The 17440-nt window shown below is 48.9% G+C and overlaps 1 protein-coding gene across 33 annotated transcripts in view; it reads right to left on the reverse strand.

Annotated features, from left to right (window-relative positions):
- Positions 1 to 413: 413 nt before the first annotated feature.
- The window catches only part of TBC1D5 (TBC1 domain family member 5), a 682585-nt gene continuing 665558 nt past the window's right edge, over positions 414 to 17440 (reverse strand). For all 33 annotated transcript variants that reach the window (XM_016426458.2, XM_007505143.3, XM_056800296.1 and 30 more), the window contains 3 exons: positions 6987 to 7066; positions 6333 to 6497; positions 414 to 3077 (listed from right to left, as the gene is read on the reverse strand). In XM_016426458.2, the coding sequence (XP_016281944.2) occupies positions 2790 to 3077; positions 6333 to 6497; positions 6987 to 7066 (533 nt within the window). In that variant the 3' untranslated portion in view covers positions 414 to 2789. The remainder of the gene's footprint in view (positions 3078 to 6332; positions 6498 to 6986; positions 7067 to 17440) is intronic.

The following is a 17440-nucleotide window of genomic DNA, read 5'->3' on the forward strand; positions in this document are numbered from 1 at the left end:
TCTGATGATCATTTTTAAAAACATTTACCTTCCATCTTAGAATCAATACTCCAAGGCAGAAGAATTTGAAGGGTTAGGTGTTGGGGGTTAAGTGACTTGCCCAGGGTCATACAGCTAGGAAGTGTCCTATCTGAACCCATAACTCTCTGTCTTGGGGCCTGAATCTCCATTCACCAGCCACCTCACTGATGCTCATCTTGGGGGCTGGTTCTTCCTCCTTTGCTCTCCCCATCCCAATGGTGGCACCCTAGGGCGGCATCTTTGCACCTTTGGGAGGTCTCCGTTCTGCCTACTCTCTCCTCTGACCCTGTTCTGTGACACTCTCTGGGCATGAATCCTTTTACTAAAACAGGAAAAAAATCGGAGCCGGATTGGTCAGGGACATTTGGAAATGAAGAGCCTCACACGAGAGGTTTTGCATTTGTTAGCCGTTTAATAAAGCAGGCGAGACATTCCTCCAGCTAGGAAACTGCCCCACACTCACCCCATCGAGGCACGGTGCTCGTGGCTTCAGGCAGAACGCTTCTCCGGCGCGGATGTTTCATGCAAGGCGAGAGCCCGTCACATGGCACAGACGGGGAGGTTCTGGCCTGCTTTGACAGTCTACCATCCCTCATTCACAGGGACACGGCACCCAGAGCAGATGATTTCCTAGGAGAAGGTGGCTGCCACTGGACTTAATGAGCAGGTCATCTTTGGAAGAAGATTCGGGACGTCCGAAAGGAGCAAATTCCTTCTCGGCATCAGAGCGCCAAGTCAGGGTGACGCCTGGGCTTCCGCTCTCCCTCCTGTGGCTCCGTGGAGCCCGCTGCCTGCGGGAAGGGGAGTCTGTACTCAGCTTCCAGGCTGAACACGTGGCGGAAGGATGTACTGGAGATGCGTGAGGATACGGTAAAAAGGAATAATGAAAAGGTAACTCAGAGGACTGCCTTCCTGGCTGCTATAAGATGTGCTTTAAACTGAAAAATCAAAACATGGCAGGTAGTATGAAGCCAAAAGCATTTCAGTGATTTCTATACACAGTTATTGATACAGAAAGTAAAAAAATAAACAAAAAATCCATCCCCCCAAAGCAACCCAAACCCCCCAATGACCAAAAAAAGGCTTCCTATTTTCAGGATTTCAAAAAAGAATGTTTGATGAAACACAAATAGCTGCTCCACTAACCAAGAGCCCTGAACCCCTTTCTCTTCTTTCATGGCACTGAGATGAAGTAAGACTTGAACAGTGTGAAAAGGAAAGAGGGAAGGCTGAGAAAAGCGAGTGCCTGGCTGGAAGGAGAAGAGGCATTCCCTGAAGAGGCCCCGGCCCTGCGGGGTCTGGGAGGGCACTGCTCCTCTCCTCCCTTAGAGGCAAGACGGAGATCGCTCTGGGCTACAAAAGAAGGCTTCCGGGGTCTGGGATAATTGGAATCTGGCATCCGCACCCCACCCAAACACCCTCAAATCCTGGACCTGAATAGGTCGAACCCTGGCGTACTTCAGACCAAACTGCTGCTTTTGCTCAGAAGGACAGCTACGGCACGAGCTGCCCACCGAGGGGAGAGCGGCCTTTGATTGGGCTGGGCTGGGTCAGGCTAGTCTAGCAGGACAGGCAGCGTCTGGAATGGATGAGCCCAGGCAACCCCTCTGGAATCAGATCCTGCTCGCCGGTCGGTCTGCGGATGTCCCTGGGCCCGGCCCATCAGACCCGGCCAGAATCTGGAAGGAGGAGGCCCAGCGAGGTGTTTAAAGGCAGCCATTTGGCACAACCATCTGTGCGCGTGCTCCTGGTGGCGGGTGGACGGAGAGAACCTTGTAATGATCTGCCCAGCAGGGCTGGAATGGAGAACAAGGCAAAGACAGAGCTTCCGACTGCCTTCTGGACCACGTGTTAGAGACGCTTTTCCTGCTAGAGCTTAAACCATGGAACACATGGGAAAGGCCTTGGGCACGGTCACATTATGGACAGAGGAAGCGGGACAGGAGGGCAGCCTCCGGCCATCTGCCTCCAGGAGCGCGTTCACCCCGCAGGCGCCGCGGAGCCTGATCAGGGCTGACAAAACCTTCTCAAACCTGCTGCAGCGGCACGTCAGAGGGCACAAGCACTCTCTGGCTGCGCTGGGCTGAGAGGGGTCCGGGCGAACCTCTAAAGCGGCATCGGCTTCCTCCTGCCAGGGCAGCCACTTACAGAGGGGAAGCCATGGGCTGGGCGGCAGCTTTTCCTCGTTCAGGAGTCGGGCGGCTAGGTCGGGCCTCGCACTCCTGGTGGTCGGCGTCCATTTTCCAAGCGGCGGCCACTGAGAAACGGACGGTGTCAGATTTTGTGTTCAATACTGGATGAAAAGAAGAAGCGTGCTGGCATCGGGCTCATTCGTCAGGACATCTACAATGGAACCTGGGCCTAGGTCGAGGGGAGACACGACCGCCGGCCAGCCGGGGGAGGGGACGCCGATGGCTGAAGGGCCTGGCCTGGTTTGGCCAGCTCCCCGGCGCACTGGAGGCAAAACGTCTCTGTACAGTCAAGACAGCCTCCCGTTGCGCCCCTGGTTGGTCCTGATCAGTGCGGAGGCTTTGGAGGCGGCGTTGGCAAATCAAGCGGAGTGCAGGGAGCGCCTGGAGCTGCCCTTTCCGGGGAAGGCCTGGGACGAGGCTTGAGGTGGGGGCTGAATCCGCTCCATGTGTCCTCTGGGGCGGGTTCCGATGGACGGAGCTCACCTCGGGGATGCTCACAATGACAGGGTAGGCTTTAGAGGCGGCCCACGCGAAGCGGCTCCCTGGCCTCGGCAGGGGAGGCTCCGAACGGTGCGCTCAGAGGTCCAAGGGGCTCACGATGGTGAAGTCGGAGTCCTTGCTGGCACTGCTGCTGTCGTCATCATCAGGGCTGGAGCTCAGATTGCTGGAGGACACCGACGTGGTGCCCGTGAGGGGATCCGAGAACACCAGGGAGGACCGAGACAGCCTCTCGGGCTTCCCTGACGGGCCTTTGTGAGCCCGGAGAGACACCGCTGGGCCGGAAGCTCCATTCCCATTGCCTTCCTCATCCTCTTTGGAAACCAGGATATAGTCATCCGAAGCTGCGGGCACACTGGGCCGGCTCTGTGGAACCAAAGCATAAGGAGCAGTTAGCCAAGAGAAGTTGCAGCCCAGGAGCCACCCCGATTCAGGCCCCCCAAGGGCCGGCTCCTCCTTTGGGTGGGGCCCTTCCTACTCAGAGGACTCCAGAGACAGACACCATTCTAGCCTCATTTACACGGCGCTCTAGATTGGCAGTGCACGTCCTACACTCTCACTTCGCCACCGTTTTTCTGGTGAAGTGTAGGAGGCAGCACAGAATCCCTGCATGTTAGAGCTAGTACAGACAACAGAGAAGTATAAAAATTAAAATAAAATCCACAGGCTGCTCAGAACGCCTTAAATGTACAAAATCAAACCTGGAGCCTGGAGGACGACAAAGGAAACCCATTCTGCTGAAATAAAGATGGGGTTTCCCCATCCAAGGCCGCAGACACCATGATGTACATGCGGGTCTCCGGGAGGGTTTGTAGACCCCGTGCGAAGGGCCCGGCTTCAGATTCTCAAACATCTCCTGGCACCTTAACCGAAACTAAAGGGAATTAGGTTCTTGGAATATTTCTAGGGTAGAAATGTCACTGATCCTTTTTTTTTTCTTATAAAATAATGGGAAGGTTTATAGGTTTCCATTTTTCCCCATCTGGCCCTGACATTTCCTCCATGGAAGCTGCTCTGCCAGTGTAGATGGGTCCCTACGCTGCAGCTTCTGTTGTCAGAGACGACCACACTGTCAGTGTGGAGAGGAGCCGGCGACATTTCAGTCATGATGGAGGGGAAGGTCTACCCTGGGATGTTCAGTTGTGAGCCAGCCTTACATGTTAGAATAAAACACGTAGGAAACCAATTATATTACAATCCATCCATCTGTCTACCTGGCTTGTCTATCTATCCATCCAGTCTGATCTATCCTCTCCTTGACTGTCTGTCTGTCTGTCTGTCTGTCTGTCCAGCTCTCCCCACTGTAAGGGCAGGTTGCAAAGGGAAAGATGGAACATTGAAAGAAGAGATGATTGACAGCAAAGACCGTTGGTAGCAGAGGATTCTGGGAGAGAAGAAGGGATGTAGGGGAGCTCTGAGAAGAATTCTGGGCTTTTGAACGGAGGTCTTGAAGAGGCAGGAAGCATCTTCCTGGCTGGAGATCTTGCCAAGAGTCGCTTGAGGACTCATCTGTGACCAGCCCCAAGACTACGCCTGCGAAGCGTTGCAGCCACACTGCTCCTCTGAGAACATCCAACCGGAGTGTCAAGTCTCTCCCCTTGGCCTTCTGCATCTGCTCTGATTATTCCTGGGCCCCTTGGTATTATGTTAGGAGTGAGAGCAGAGTGGGAAGGGGAGGAGAAGCTCTGGGTAGCTCGACAGCTCCCAGAGCCCCAGGACTCCTCCAATTCCACAACCCAATTCCCCATCTTTCCTCATGGTGTTTGTCTATTCAGTAATATCGTCCGCAGTCAGATTTATTCAAGTGGCTGCAGTTCAGCCATAACAGAGGGCAAACCAAGATCCCTCCCCTGCGGAGTCTGAAGCCTGGGGCAGGCTTACCCCCTTGACCTCCTCGTGCCAGGGAATCTGGGGTACCCCTTTTTACACCAGATAGGGGAGACTTTCCTTCATCTCCCTCACCCTCTTATAACAGGGGAGCGTAAGAGGGAGAGAGAGTAGGAGTCATCCCATCAAGGCTACCATTCTACGCCTTCCTCCGTCACAACAAGCTCCTCTAGACCATCATTTACCTCAAAGGACCACCAGTGTCTGTTCATATATAATCCTGACACCACTCATCGTTCTCCCCAGCTGCCCTGACCAACAGACCGAAGGCCTTGGGGGAGTAGGTGAGGCAGAGGACTCCCATCCTGCACCTCTTTTGGGAGCCCCAGCAAGGAAAGGGAGCAGGAACCAAGTGCAGCCACAGGGCAGAAAGAGAAAAGTCTGTCCCAGGGTGAGTCATTCTGGTGACAGCTGCTGCCTGCTGACACGGCTTGGCGCTGAAGCTCGTCAGATGTGGCGCCGCTGTCAATGGCTGCATCATTTGGGCACACGAGACGGCCGTGTCTGCGCCTCGGAGGTAACAAATGCCTCTGACAGGCTGGAAGCAGGAAGCACCAGCGGACAGAATCGGGGGATCGGCCTGTCCATAAACCATGACTGTCCATAACCCGACTGTGCACCAGGTCCTGCACTAAAGGCTGCAGACACTCAATGGAACAAGACAGGTCCTGCCCTCAAGGAGTTTACAGTCGAATGGGGAAGAAATTACAGAGAGAAATTTAAGCCAGATAAAAAGGAAATAATAAACAATAAATAGGTTGCCGTTGCGGAACACGGATGAGATATCTTAAAATATGAAAAACAGGTTATTGTAGAAATCACTTTAGGCAATATGCTTATATGCTAAAGCTAAAAATCACATTGAATTCAAAAGCAAAGTTATTCTGTGCCAGGACCAACGCCAGGGGCACCCTTCCACGCCAGGAAAGCCTACTTTAATCATGTTCTCTGGGCCCAGGAATTGGGGCAGCCAGAGCAGGCGGGATTCATTTAGGTTTCCAAAGGGGTGCTGGATTCTTGCAGGCTCCCCCCGCTCCCATTCAGCACGGCAGACACTCGGGCTTCCTTTAAAGCTGGACCAGGGGAATGTATAGACCCTGCACGGTGTGCCAGGCTGCCCACACAGGGAACCGAAACACCTTTCAGAGGGAAAAAGAAAGCCGGCGTTGGGTCAACGTCTTTGGATTCTTTTCCTCAATAACTGCCACAAACACATCCAATGTACAGACCGAGCTCGCGCTGACCCCCAAGATGACTCGGAAATAAAATGGCCCTCTTTCGTGTTGGTGGATCTGATCCGCTCCCGCTCCGGGACCCCCTGGCTCTCCGCTGCCGGCTGACCTGCTTCTCTGGACACTCCCGGCCCTCCGAGCTCCTGTTCCCCCGGGGGTCACTGAGCCAGGTCATGTTCCCTGTGCTCCCCGGCCCTTCCCTGCCTCCGTGGCCGTGGCTCTTCCTGCCCTTCTTCCCTGGGCTGACCCGCCTCTCCCGGAGGAATTCCTGCCATCCTTCAGGGCCCGGCTCCGAGGAGCGCTCGTTCCTCCCTCCCTTTGTAGACCTAGACCAGAGGAGCGCAGGACGCCCCGAAGCAGCGGGCAGGCGCCCGGCAGGCGGACTCCGAGGGAGCGGCCGGCACCCAGGGAGGCCGGCGGAACAGCAGCAGCAGACGGAGGTTTACGCGACATCTTTATCCTCCGCGTGCGGGGCAGAGGGGCGTCAGCAAGCCTCCCGTACCTGCTGGGGCGCCGGCAGCGGCGGCTTCCACGCGGGGCCGCCCGCCGAGGCCTTGCTCTGAGCGCTGGAGCAGTAGTGGTCGTCGGCGATGGTGATCTGCGCGTTCTCCTCGGCCTCCAGCTGGCTCTGGTTGAAGCGCAGGGAGCCTTTGAGGATGTCTTTGATCTGTGGAGGAGGAGAGGAGAGGAGGGTTAAAGCGGGCGCCGTGGCCCGACGCCTCACAGGCCCTTTGCTTTCTCCTTGAAGCCCGCTTCAGAGGAGGCCGACGCCGCGCGCAGGGAAAGACTCAGCAGCCTGGCCGGCCGCGCCTGACCTCGGCCCCCTGCGAGGAGCAAGGCCGGGACCGCAGCCGGGCCCCAGGACGGTCTACAGACACGCGGCCTGGATGGGCGCGTCAGAGACCACCCGGCGGTGGGGACAAAGACGGCTGCGGGCACCCGTCTTGGAAGAGCCAAAGGCGGGGGAGGAGACCAAAGAGAGGCTGCAACACTGGGAAAGGCCGGCAGCCTGGGAGGAGAGAGTGAGCCCGCGAGGAGCAGGGGAGGGGCTGGTGAGGCTCTGGGGGCCGCAAGGAGGGGAGGCATCCTGGGGCCGTGTACACCGGGCTCCGGAGCGGCCGTAAAACAGGAAAGCTCCCCCGTTACAAGCACGTACCTGCTTTAGTCCTGCTAGAGACACCAGGATCTCGTCTTCCTTCTCCAAATTCTCCTGTAATATGACATCCTGGATATTTCCTGAAAGACAAAAGACCCCAATTCTATCACCGATATTGTGGTCACGTGTCTGGATGTGCATCCCGGCCTCGGAGACACTGAGGGCGAGCCAAAGGTGGCGGGAGCCACAGAGTGCCGTGTGGACAGGGGCAGAAAGGTTGGGGCTGCCCAAGAGGATCGGAGGATCCTCAGCCCAGAGAGGGAGCCGCGGGAGCTGATGAGAGATCTCCCCGGGACCCAGTAGAAAGGCAGAGGAGACGGGTCCAGACGGTGAGATTCCACAAAGGAGATGGAGGAGCAGCAGCCAGAGAGGTAGGAGGAGACCCAAGACAGGGCAGAAGTGACCATCCAGAAAGAAGGACATCGAAGAACTTTTGTGCTTGTGAATTATATCTATTGTTATTTATCGATGAATTTGAAACAAGCTGATAACATTTATACAATGTGGATTCATTGAAATGACATTATTTTTGTGAAAAATAGCTAAAAATGTAGTGCCTTGTGGGGTTCCATTTTGCATATTTTTTTCCAAATCATTTTAACGTTTGGTTTAATAGAAGACAGCTGAGTTCTCCTATCTGCGTCTGCATCCAATCTGTTGTAATCTGTTGTTTTTATTGAATGGCCTGAATAAAATCGAGGCTCACAGATAGGCAGTTGGGAAAGGGAAGACTATTTTATGAGGCAAAGAATGTTTTTGCATTATTGTGAAAACCGGTTTCGACCTCTCCAATCCGGCTCAGAACCCAGAGAGACGGTTTTACTCTTGATTCTCAAGCCCAGGAGTGGGACCAGCCACAGGACACCGAGGCCTTCAGGAGGCTCTTGGATGTTGTCCACCTCCTGTTTGTGAATCTTAAAATTTCTCAGACTTGTGAATGTTAAAAATTCTCAGACTCTACCTTAGAACATTTGGTTAAGATCATTCCCCATTTTAAACAATGAAAGTACTTGATCAGGAATGTGAGAACTCTAACCTTACTCCACCCATACTTAAGCATACTTTAGGGGAAGATAAAGTTGTAAACTCCTTACTGAACAATGAAAAAGTACTTAACTCATACTTATAGTGAGGCAAAAGCCCTTACACCAGGTCTATTTTTAGATCTAATACAAAAAGGTGCTAAGTACCTATAAAAGGTCAAATTAATCACTAAAAGGTCAGGCAACTTGCAAACTTGCAAGGGACAAGCTTAACAAAAGAGGTGTGAAGTTTTAGTCTACCCAGAGAAGTTGAGAACTAAAGAAGGCGTGAATTAAGAATGGTCAGTCCTGTGAAAATGTCTACTGTGACTGGTAGATGTGAAAACTTAGGGGAGGTAACATAGGAGAAAATTCTCTTTAAAAGGAGGCCAATATTCATAGCTGCGCTCTTTGTGGTGGCCCAAAACTGGAAAACGAGGGGATGCCCACCAATTGGGGAATGGCTGAACAAACTGTGGTATATGTTGGTGATGGAATACTATTGTGCTCAAAGGAATAATAAAGTGGAGAAGTTCCATGGAGACTGGAACAACCTCCAGGAAGTGATGCAGAGCGAGAGGAGCAGAACCAGGAGAACATTGTACACAGAGACTAATACATTGTAGTATAATCGAACGTAATGGACTTCTCTGTTAGTGGCGGTGTAATGTCCCTGAACAACTTGCAGGGATCCAGGAGAAAAAAACACCATTCATAAGCAAAGGATAAACTATGGGAGTGGAAACACCGAGAAAAAGCAACTGCCTGAATACAGAGGTTGAGGGGACATGACAGAGGATAGACTTTAAATGAACACTCTAATGCAAATACTATCAACAAAGCAATGGGTTCAAATCAAGAAAACATCTAATGCCCAGTGGACTTACGCGTCGGCTATGGGGGGTGGGGGGGAGGAAAAGAAAATGATCTATGTCTTTAACGAATAATGCTTGGAAATGATCAAATAAAATATATATATATATAAAAAAAAAAAAGGAGGCCAGAAGGCCTCTGAAGGGGAATGCAGCCCTGGAAGTTGAAGTGGAGCTTCCTGAGCTAAACTGGAGTGTCTCTCTGAACACTAGATTTTTGCTTGGAAGGATCTTGTGGTAAGTGATTAAAGACTGACTGGTCTCTCTTAAGGCTTAAAGCCTAGGCTGGTCTATTAATTAAAATCTCTATAAAAGCCAGCTGACTTGGGTATATTTAATATTTGGGAATTTTCCCATGGCGACCACTATATTTTTAATTTAAAACCATATTTTCGCAGTCACAGTTTATGCCAAACACTCTTTTGTCTGTAACATGTTCTCTGACAGTTTCTGTGGAAGGAGGGCGTGCAGACTCATGCTCATCTGTGTTGGTTTCAGATTCTTCCTGAGAAGGCGGTTCCTGTCCCAGGATGGCGTGCTCTTGGGCACGGAGATCTCTGGGATGGACAGCCGGGATTCATGAGGCCACTCTGGAAGCTCTGCCTGCAGCTGGTCTCCGATGAGCCGTGGCTCTGCGCCTGCGCCTGCCTCCCGCTCACATGGTTTCTGGGACCGTAACTCCGGGTTTTCTTGCTGCCAGTAGGGACCTGGATGGCCAGACACAGGATGTGTCCACTGACGACATTCAGAAGAGTTGCAATCCCCGCGTGTCTGAGCGAGCTGTCGGGAACACGCTTGAAGCAAACGATTCGGGGGAGGGGAAGCCACTCCTAATGAGGTTTTAGGAAAACGGATACAAAGCCCAAAAGAACCAGATAGGACTGACGAATCATGAGTCTGGCCCTCTGCCTCCTCTGCCTCTGGAGTCTCTGCTCGGGGGAAACAGGCCCCAGCCCCTCGGACCCTGACCTCTGCCAAACACGGGGACCAGGGGCAGGGCAAGGCCAGCGCGGCTCTGCCGTCTGGTCCGAGGTGGGGCCGTTTGGCTTCAATAAAGTGCCGTTTGGAGTGCAGCAGCCGAACTCCCACTCTTGATTTTTCGGGGGGCTGCCGGGATACTGCGTCTGGCAGTGGGGAAGGGAGGCTGGCTGAGGGGCCTTCAGGACTCCATCGGCAGCAAACGGCCCCTGTGGGAAGAGGGAGGGCGGAGAGGAGGCGGCGGAGCCCGTGAGGAGGATTCCGCTCCCCAGAACACACTCTCCACGGGCATCGTCCCCGCCACAAAACGGCATCAAGCCCTTCCATGCACCTGGCACGACACAAGGGCGTCGGGACGGCCACTCAGCCAGGTCCCGGCCCTCGTGGGCTGTTCTAAGGATTTCCAGCCCACAATCCCAGGGAGGCGAGGCAGAGGCCACCCAGGCTGCAGAGGGCCTCCTGGGGAGGCAGAGGCCACCCAGGCACCTCTCACGGGCACAGAGCCCACTGACGGGGCCTTTTTGGGGCTCCAGGAGGGAATGTAAGTGGGAGACACAGGGCGCAGTTTTTCTTTATGCCATCTTTGTGCCGGCTGGGGGAAGCCAATAGAAAGCGGACTCTAACCCAAGAGAGCGAGCCCGAGCCAGCAGAAACAGGGGCGGAACCTTAGATATAATGAGAGGGAGAATGTTTCAGGTTTCACCAAAAGTCTGTGACCATTTGTTCTTTCAATACACACACACATGTGCACACGCACACAGAAACACACACACACACTCTCACTTGAGCCAACAAGCCGTACCCAAATGTAGGCTAATGAAGAGAATCAGAACGGCGTGACGTCAAAACAGAAAATGTGGATTAAAAAACAAAAAAACCCCAAACAAACCGGTGATTTCGAAGCGGAGGCCCAGCACCGTCTTCCACTCTCCCAACAATGACTGGAAAGTGCACGACGATGCTCCGGGACTTCTTGCTCCCTCCAAGAACACACGGGCAGCGATTCAAAGCTCGGCCCTCGAGAGCCAAGCCAGAGTCGAGGGACTGGCGAGCGTCTTCTGCGGAAAGAAGCCGCATTTCTGCATCCGGTGGCCAAACACGGCGGCTGCCTTGTCCATGGGCGTCCCCGTGGAGAGAGGGCCCTGCCAGCTAGGATCGACGTCTGTTTTAAGTCCGGTCGAAATCACAGGTCGAGAGTGAGCTCTTTCGGCATCTTCGGCTTTCCCACGTGCCTGGCTGGGTCTCTCCAGCTGTCACGTGCGCGCACACACACACACGCACACACACACACACGCACACACACACGCACACACTCTGAGGCTGGGGGCACTGGGAGGGGGTGACGGCAGGGAAGGAGGATTCTTTGTGCCATTCCAGTTGGGGAGAAGAGCAGAGAGCGTGCCCCTGTAACGCTCTTTCAGGGCGGCGCGGTGCGTTTGTCTGGCATCTTTCTTGGATGGGGGCTACGATGGATCCGTGTAATCCTGAGCCCTGCACAGCGATGGATCATCTATAAATCGGTGGCCTTGTTCTGTCTGTGCGTGAAGCTACCGTGTGTCGAATGTGTGCTTTGAGCCGCCCTCCTCAGCATGGGAAGGAAGGTCGGGCCTCCCCCCCCTTTCCCCGCTACAGCACACCACCAGGTGAAGGAAGGGCTCTGGGACAACAGCCCCAGGCAGGAACTGAAAGCGTAGCCTGGGTGTTAGAGGGCTGCCACTCTCCTAGTTAGAAGAAGGCTTGATGGAGAAATGTCTGAACTCAGAAAAGATCATTAAAGACACTTGGTGACTTTGAAAAAATAATTTAAAAAGATTGACTGCAGATTCCCCTTGAATAATGCATGCAAACAGGGTTTCTTAGGGCATTTCCCGGCAACTTTTCAGGAAGTTATGCCGACTTCCTGAAATGGGACGGGCCACAACGAACGTTCCTATCTTAGAACACAAGGTAGAACCTGAACTGTCCGAGAGCCGTCGTCAAGTGAACACTTTCCTGCCGGACGTGGTGAATTAGGATATGAAACGGCCGATACTCAAAATGTCCTCCCTGTGGACAGGAAGTAGGTTCCGTGACCTCGACACCTTGCCTACTCCAGTGTTTGAGGTTATCCTCTCCTTCAGTCTTATTTTGACATCTCCCAGTGCCGCGAATTCTCGAAGGCCGTACAAACAGGGCACGGAGTCGCACGGGCAGCCGCCGATGACGACCGTCTCCAGAGGGCTCTGGGAGCGAAGGCTCGGCGCCTATCACTTGGCGGATGTCAGGGTGAGGGCTTTTTTAGCCATAGCGTCCTACGCCACAGGAGGGCTCTAAGCTGTATGCGGTGGTGGGCACGCCCATCCCAATGAAGCGACAGACCCTCCAATGACGAATAGATGGGCATAAGTTTATAGAATCAATGCAGCATGGAAGTATTAAATAAAAGGACTAACTCCTTCTGTGGGGAATTTTGTAAGGGAACCTCTCTGTGTAATAACTGTAGTGACAGGATTGTTTTAAATGAAATGTCAATGCCACAAAAATAGACCTGAATGTCTAAGTGTAATGAAAGCTTTTATACAAAGAAATTTTTCCATTTCTTTAGACCTCACTTCCTCATTGGTAAGTGAATGGAAGATATAGGTCTTCATATACAAAATGGCTTGCTTAAAAAGAAGAGGATAGAATTCCACAGTTATCACCCATGACCATAATTTAAAGTACTTCAATTAATAGGGAGGCTACTCTGCTAGGTATTAGCAATACAATTCAAAGAAATTTAAGGCCTAGTTCTTGCCCTTGAGGAAATCATAATTAACCTCTTCACAGAACCCAAATACTCCTAGGATATATAACTCAATTTCCATCCCTTCAGACGCCTACCCTTTCTCACCATGTCCATCCATGATCCTCCTTTCCCTTTGTATCCAGCTTAAAACAGACTTCGTCCAGGAAGTACCATTTTACTAATCTATCTCACCTCCCCTGTCACTCATTGATCCTATTTATATATAATATGTAGCTTGTGCTATATATCAATTCCTTTTTCCTATTTATTCGCAAAGGTTCCTAAATTTCTTTCATGTTTGTTTATGTTGGTTATTCCCAACTACACTGGAATTCCTCGAGGGGAAAGACCATTTCTTCCTGTGAGGTATTCTAGAACCTGGAATCTGGGCGTCCCAAGTTCAAATCCCACCTCAAATATTTAACTGGGTGGCCCAAGACAAGTCAATTAACTTGGTTGCCTCAGTTTCCTCATCGGTAAAATAGGGATGATAATAATATCACCTACCTCTCAAGGTAGTTTTGAAGATCAAATGAGATAATAGCTATAAAGTTCTCAGCACAATGTCTGATACGTAATAAGTGCTATGCACATTTTAGCTATTATTATTGTTACTACCTCCAATGTAGTAGAATAAAGTATACACAATATGTACTTAAGAAATGTTTATTCAGTAACTGAGGGGGGAAAGAGAAAGCCTTAGATTAAGGGATGGGTCTTGGATTCTGAGCTGGGAGCATAATAAATTCATGGAAGGCATAATTGAATTTGATAACCTGAAAGAATCCCCTAAAATGGTCTTGCCCATATCTCCAGTCCCTGGCAGATGCCTTGCAAACAGTAGGTACTTACTAAATGCTTACTGGATTAATTTGATTCCTGTCCAACTCCTTTGGAGGATGAGAAAATTGAGGTGGAGAGAGGGGAAGATTTATTCAAAGTCACCCATCTGATGCCTCCTCTGTTCTTTCAACTCATTCTTGAGTAACTCTTAGAAACTCTAAAGAACTCAGTGGATTGATTAATGTCATTAACAAAATCCTGGATTACAAAATAAAAAGAGATTATCTTCCATGCCAGGTGGTAAAAGTCCTGAGCCCCTGTGTGTTCCTGTGTGTATATAAGGACTAGAGAGTTTGGGCTCCACAACAAGGAAAATGAGGAATCCTGCTACCTAGGCAAGGCTCAGGGAAGAACCAGCAGATAGGAAGTAGCCCAACTAAAGGTCAAGGCCAATGAGTGAGGAGATGGGATGTGGGAGCAGATAAAGGTTTGCTCCTGGAGAAAGAATGCTTAGTGCTCACTGGCCTCTGCGGCTGCTTCCTTCTGGGACTTACACTCTGTCTTGTTATTTGGGAACTCATCTTGTGCCGCTGCAATTTGGGAAGCTCATACATGTGGAATTATGGTTCTATTCATCTTTGTCCCCCCCTCAGCACCTAGTACAGGGCCTGGTAGCAGGCAAATGCTCAACAGATACTTGTTGAATTAAATTTCAGTCACACGTTTTATTATTCTCCTATCATGTATTTACAGATAGGTTTACAATGCTGCCCATGAAAGTGTAGTGATACCATGGCCAAGAAAATGGCTTCCTTTGGCTGGATTCAGCCTAGTGTAATAGATGGTGGAAATCAGGGAAGATTTATAATAAGGGGAAAGGTTAATAAATAAATGATAGTCTTCCCTCTTCTAAAGCTGCTTAAGCTTTACTCTGCTGAAATCTTCCCCAATTTCCACTATCTATTGTACTAGCTACTGCTAGCACTTCTAGTACTCGATTGAATAAAAGAGGTGATAATGGGCATCCTTGCTTCACTCCTGATCTTATTGGGAAGGCTTCTAGTTTATCCCCATTGCAGATGATGTTTGCTGATGGTTTTAAATATAAACTGTTTATTATTTTGAGGAAGGGCCCTTCTATTCCTGTACTTTCTGGTGTCTTCAATAGGAATGGGTGTTATATTTTGTCAAAGGCTTTTTGAATGCATATCTATTGAGATAATCATGATTTCTGTTGGTTTGATTATTGATATGGTCAATTATGTGAATAGTTTTCATAATATTAAACCATCCTTGCATTCCTAGTATAAATCCCACTTGATCATAGTGAATAATCCTCATGATCACTTGCTGGAGTCTTTTTGCTAGTATTCTATTTAAGATTTTTGCATCTATATTCATTAAGGAGACTGGTCTGTAGTTTTCTTTCTCAGTTTTTGGTCTGCCTGGCTTTGGAATTAGTACCATATTTGTGTCATAAAAGGAATTTGGTAAAACTCTTTCTTTGATTATTTTGTCAAACAATTTGTACAATATTGGGATTAGTTGTTGTTTAAAAGTTTGATAGAATTCACTTGTGAATCCATCTGGCCCTGAGGATTTTTTCTTAGGAAGTTACTTGATGGCTTGTTCATTTTCTTTTTCTGAGATGGGATTGTTTAAAAATTCTATTTCCTCTTTTTAAAATATGGGCAATTTATATTTTTGTAAATATTCACCCATTTCACCTAGATTGTCATATTTATTTCCATGTAATCGAGCAAAGTATTTCTTAATAATTGCCTTAATTTCCTCTTCATTAGAGGTGACATTGCCCCTTTCATCTTTGATACTGTTAATTTGATTTTCATCTTTCTTTTTTTATTAGAATCACCACTACTTTATATTATTTGTTTTTTCCCCCCAAAGTATCAGCTCCTAGTCTTATTTATTAGTTCAATAGTTCTATTACTTTCAATTTTATTAATTTCTCCTTTAATTTTTTAGGATTTCCAATTTAGTCTTTATATGGGGATTTTTAATTTGTTCTTTTTCTAATTTTTAAGTTGCAAGCCCAATTCATTGATCTCTTCCCTCTCTATTTTGTTGGTATGGGCACTCACCAATAAAAATTTTTCCCTTGCTTTGGCTGTATCCCATAGATTTTGATATAATGTCTCCTCATTGTCATTCTCTTTAATGAAGTTTGTAATTGTTTCTATGATTTCTTCTTTGACCCACCTGTTTTGAAAAATTAGATTATTTAATTTCCAATTAACTTTAAATTTGCCTTTCCATGGATGCATGTTAATTATAATTTTTATTGCATTATGATTGAAAATGTGGCATTTATTATTTCTGCTTTTCTGCATTTGTTTGCAATATTTCTATGCCCTAGTATATGGTTAATCCTTGTATATGTACCATGCACTGCTGAGAAGGTAAATTCCTTTTTATCACTGTTCAATTTTCTCCAGATATCTATTAACTCTAATTTTTCTAGCATTTCATTTACTTCCCTTCTTTTTTATTTATTTTTTTTGTTCAATTTATCTAGTTCTGAGAGGGGAAGGTTAAGATCCCTTACTAATATGGTCTTACTATCTATTTCCTCCTTGAGCTCCTTCAATTTTTCCTACAGAAATCTAGATACTATACCATTTGATGCATAGATGTTTAGTAATGATATTACTTCATTGTTTATAATACCTTTTAACAAAATGTAATTTCCTTCCTTATCTCTTTTGATCAGATCAATTTCTACTTTGGATTTGTCTGGTATCATGATTGCTATTCCTCCTTTTTTTACTTTAGACGATGCAAGATATAGTCTGCTCCAGTCTTTTACCGTTAATCTGTGTGTGTTATCTTTCCTCAAATGTGTTTCTTGTAACAAACAACATAGTAGGATTCTGGTTTTTAATCCATTTTGTTATCTGCTTCTGTTTAATGGGTGATTTCATCCAATTCACATTAAATGTTATGATTACTGTGTATTGCCCTCCATCTTAGATCCTGCTGTATTCTCTTTCACTGTGAAGATAGGTTAGCTTTCCCCAGCACTTTTAGATATAAACACCAGAAGCATATACACCCCCATATTTCCTTAAGTGAGGGGAGATCCACAACTCATGTGCTAAACTGGGTGACAACTCGGAAACGACTGCCTGGGCAGTTCTAAGAAAATTCTAAAACTGCAATTGCTCCACACAAAGTTGAAGGAAGGCACAGAAAGTGACGCAAAGAAGGGTCTTTAAGATGTAAAAAATAGACTCGAATACAGGACTACAATCCCCATGAGCCTTTGCTCCACTTCCCCAGAATGCCTTGTAATCTCACCTGGGCCGAGATCGAGAAGATATTTAAGCAAAGGCTTTTGAAGGGCTAGGGCTTTTTGGACTTCCGTTTTTGGAGCAGAGGCGTCTCTTCCATGATGTGAGGTTATTTTGTCTAGGCCTCTGGCCTAGGCACATGTTTCTTACTTGTATATTCTTAATCTTTAACCCTTAATAAACCTCTAAAAAATATATATTCCTTGCAGAGAGAAACTAATTTCTACCTGCCTCAGTCTCCCCCTCTCCCCTAAATTTTAATCTTTACAGTTTTTGGCAACCACGAAGGGATGAGAACTTCTCAAAAAATTTTTTAGCCTAGAGAATTTTTTTAAAAGCCCATCTCGATTGGCTCCTGCTTCTGCTCCTGGCCTCTCACCTGGTGCCCGAGCTGCGCTCTGGCTCCCGGCCCGACCCACCCTGGCGGTCTGTCTCTCACCCAACTGGCCTCCCACCCAGACGGCTCATCACCCCAGCCCCAGACCCACGAGCAAGCGTGACCCCAGCCGGCTCATCACCCAGATCCTTGGAGCAGATTGCTGAGGACTCATTGCGACCAGCTGGTAACAGTATTGGCCACGTGGGCGGAGGGGAGAGACCAGAGGGAAAGGAGACCGGGCAATTTTCCCTTAGGCTAAGCCTCCACGTGGCTGGGGGTATTAGCCACAGGGGGATCAGAGAGGGGAAAGAGAGAAAAGACTAGAGAGAAGAAACAGACTTT

The sequence above is a fragment of the Monodelphis domestica genome, chromosome 5, assembly GCF_027887165.1.
Source record: "Monodelphis domestica isolate mMonDom1 chromosome 5, mMonDom1.pri, whole genome shotgun sequence".
NCBI classification, from domain to species: domain Eukaryota; kingdom Metazoa; phylum Chordata; class Mammalia; order Didelphimorphia; family Didelphidae; genus Monodelphis; species Monodelphis domestica.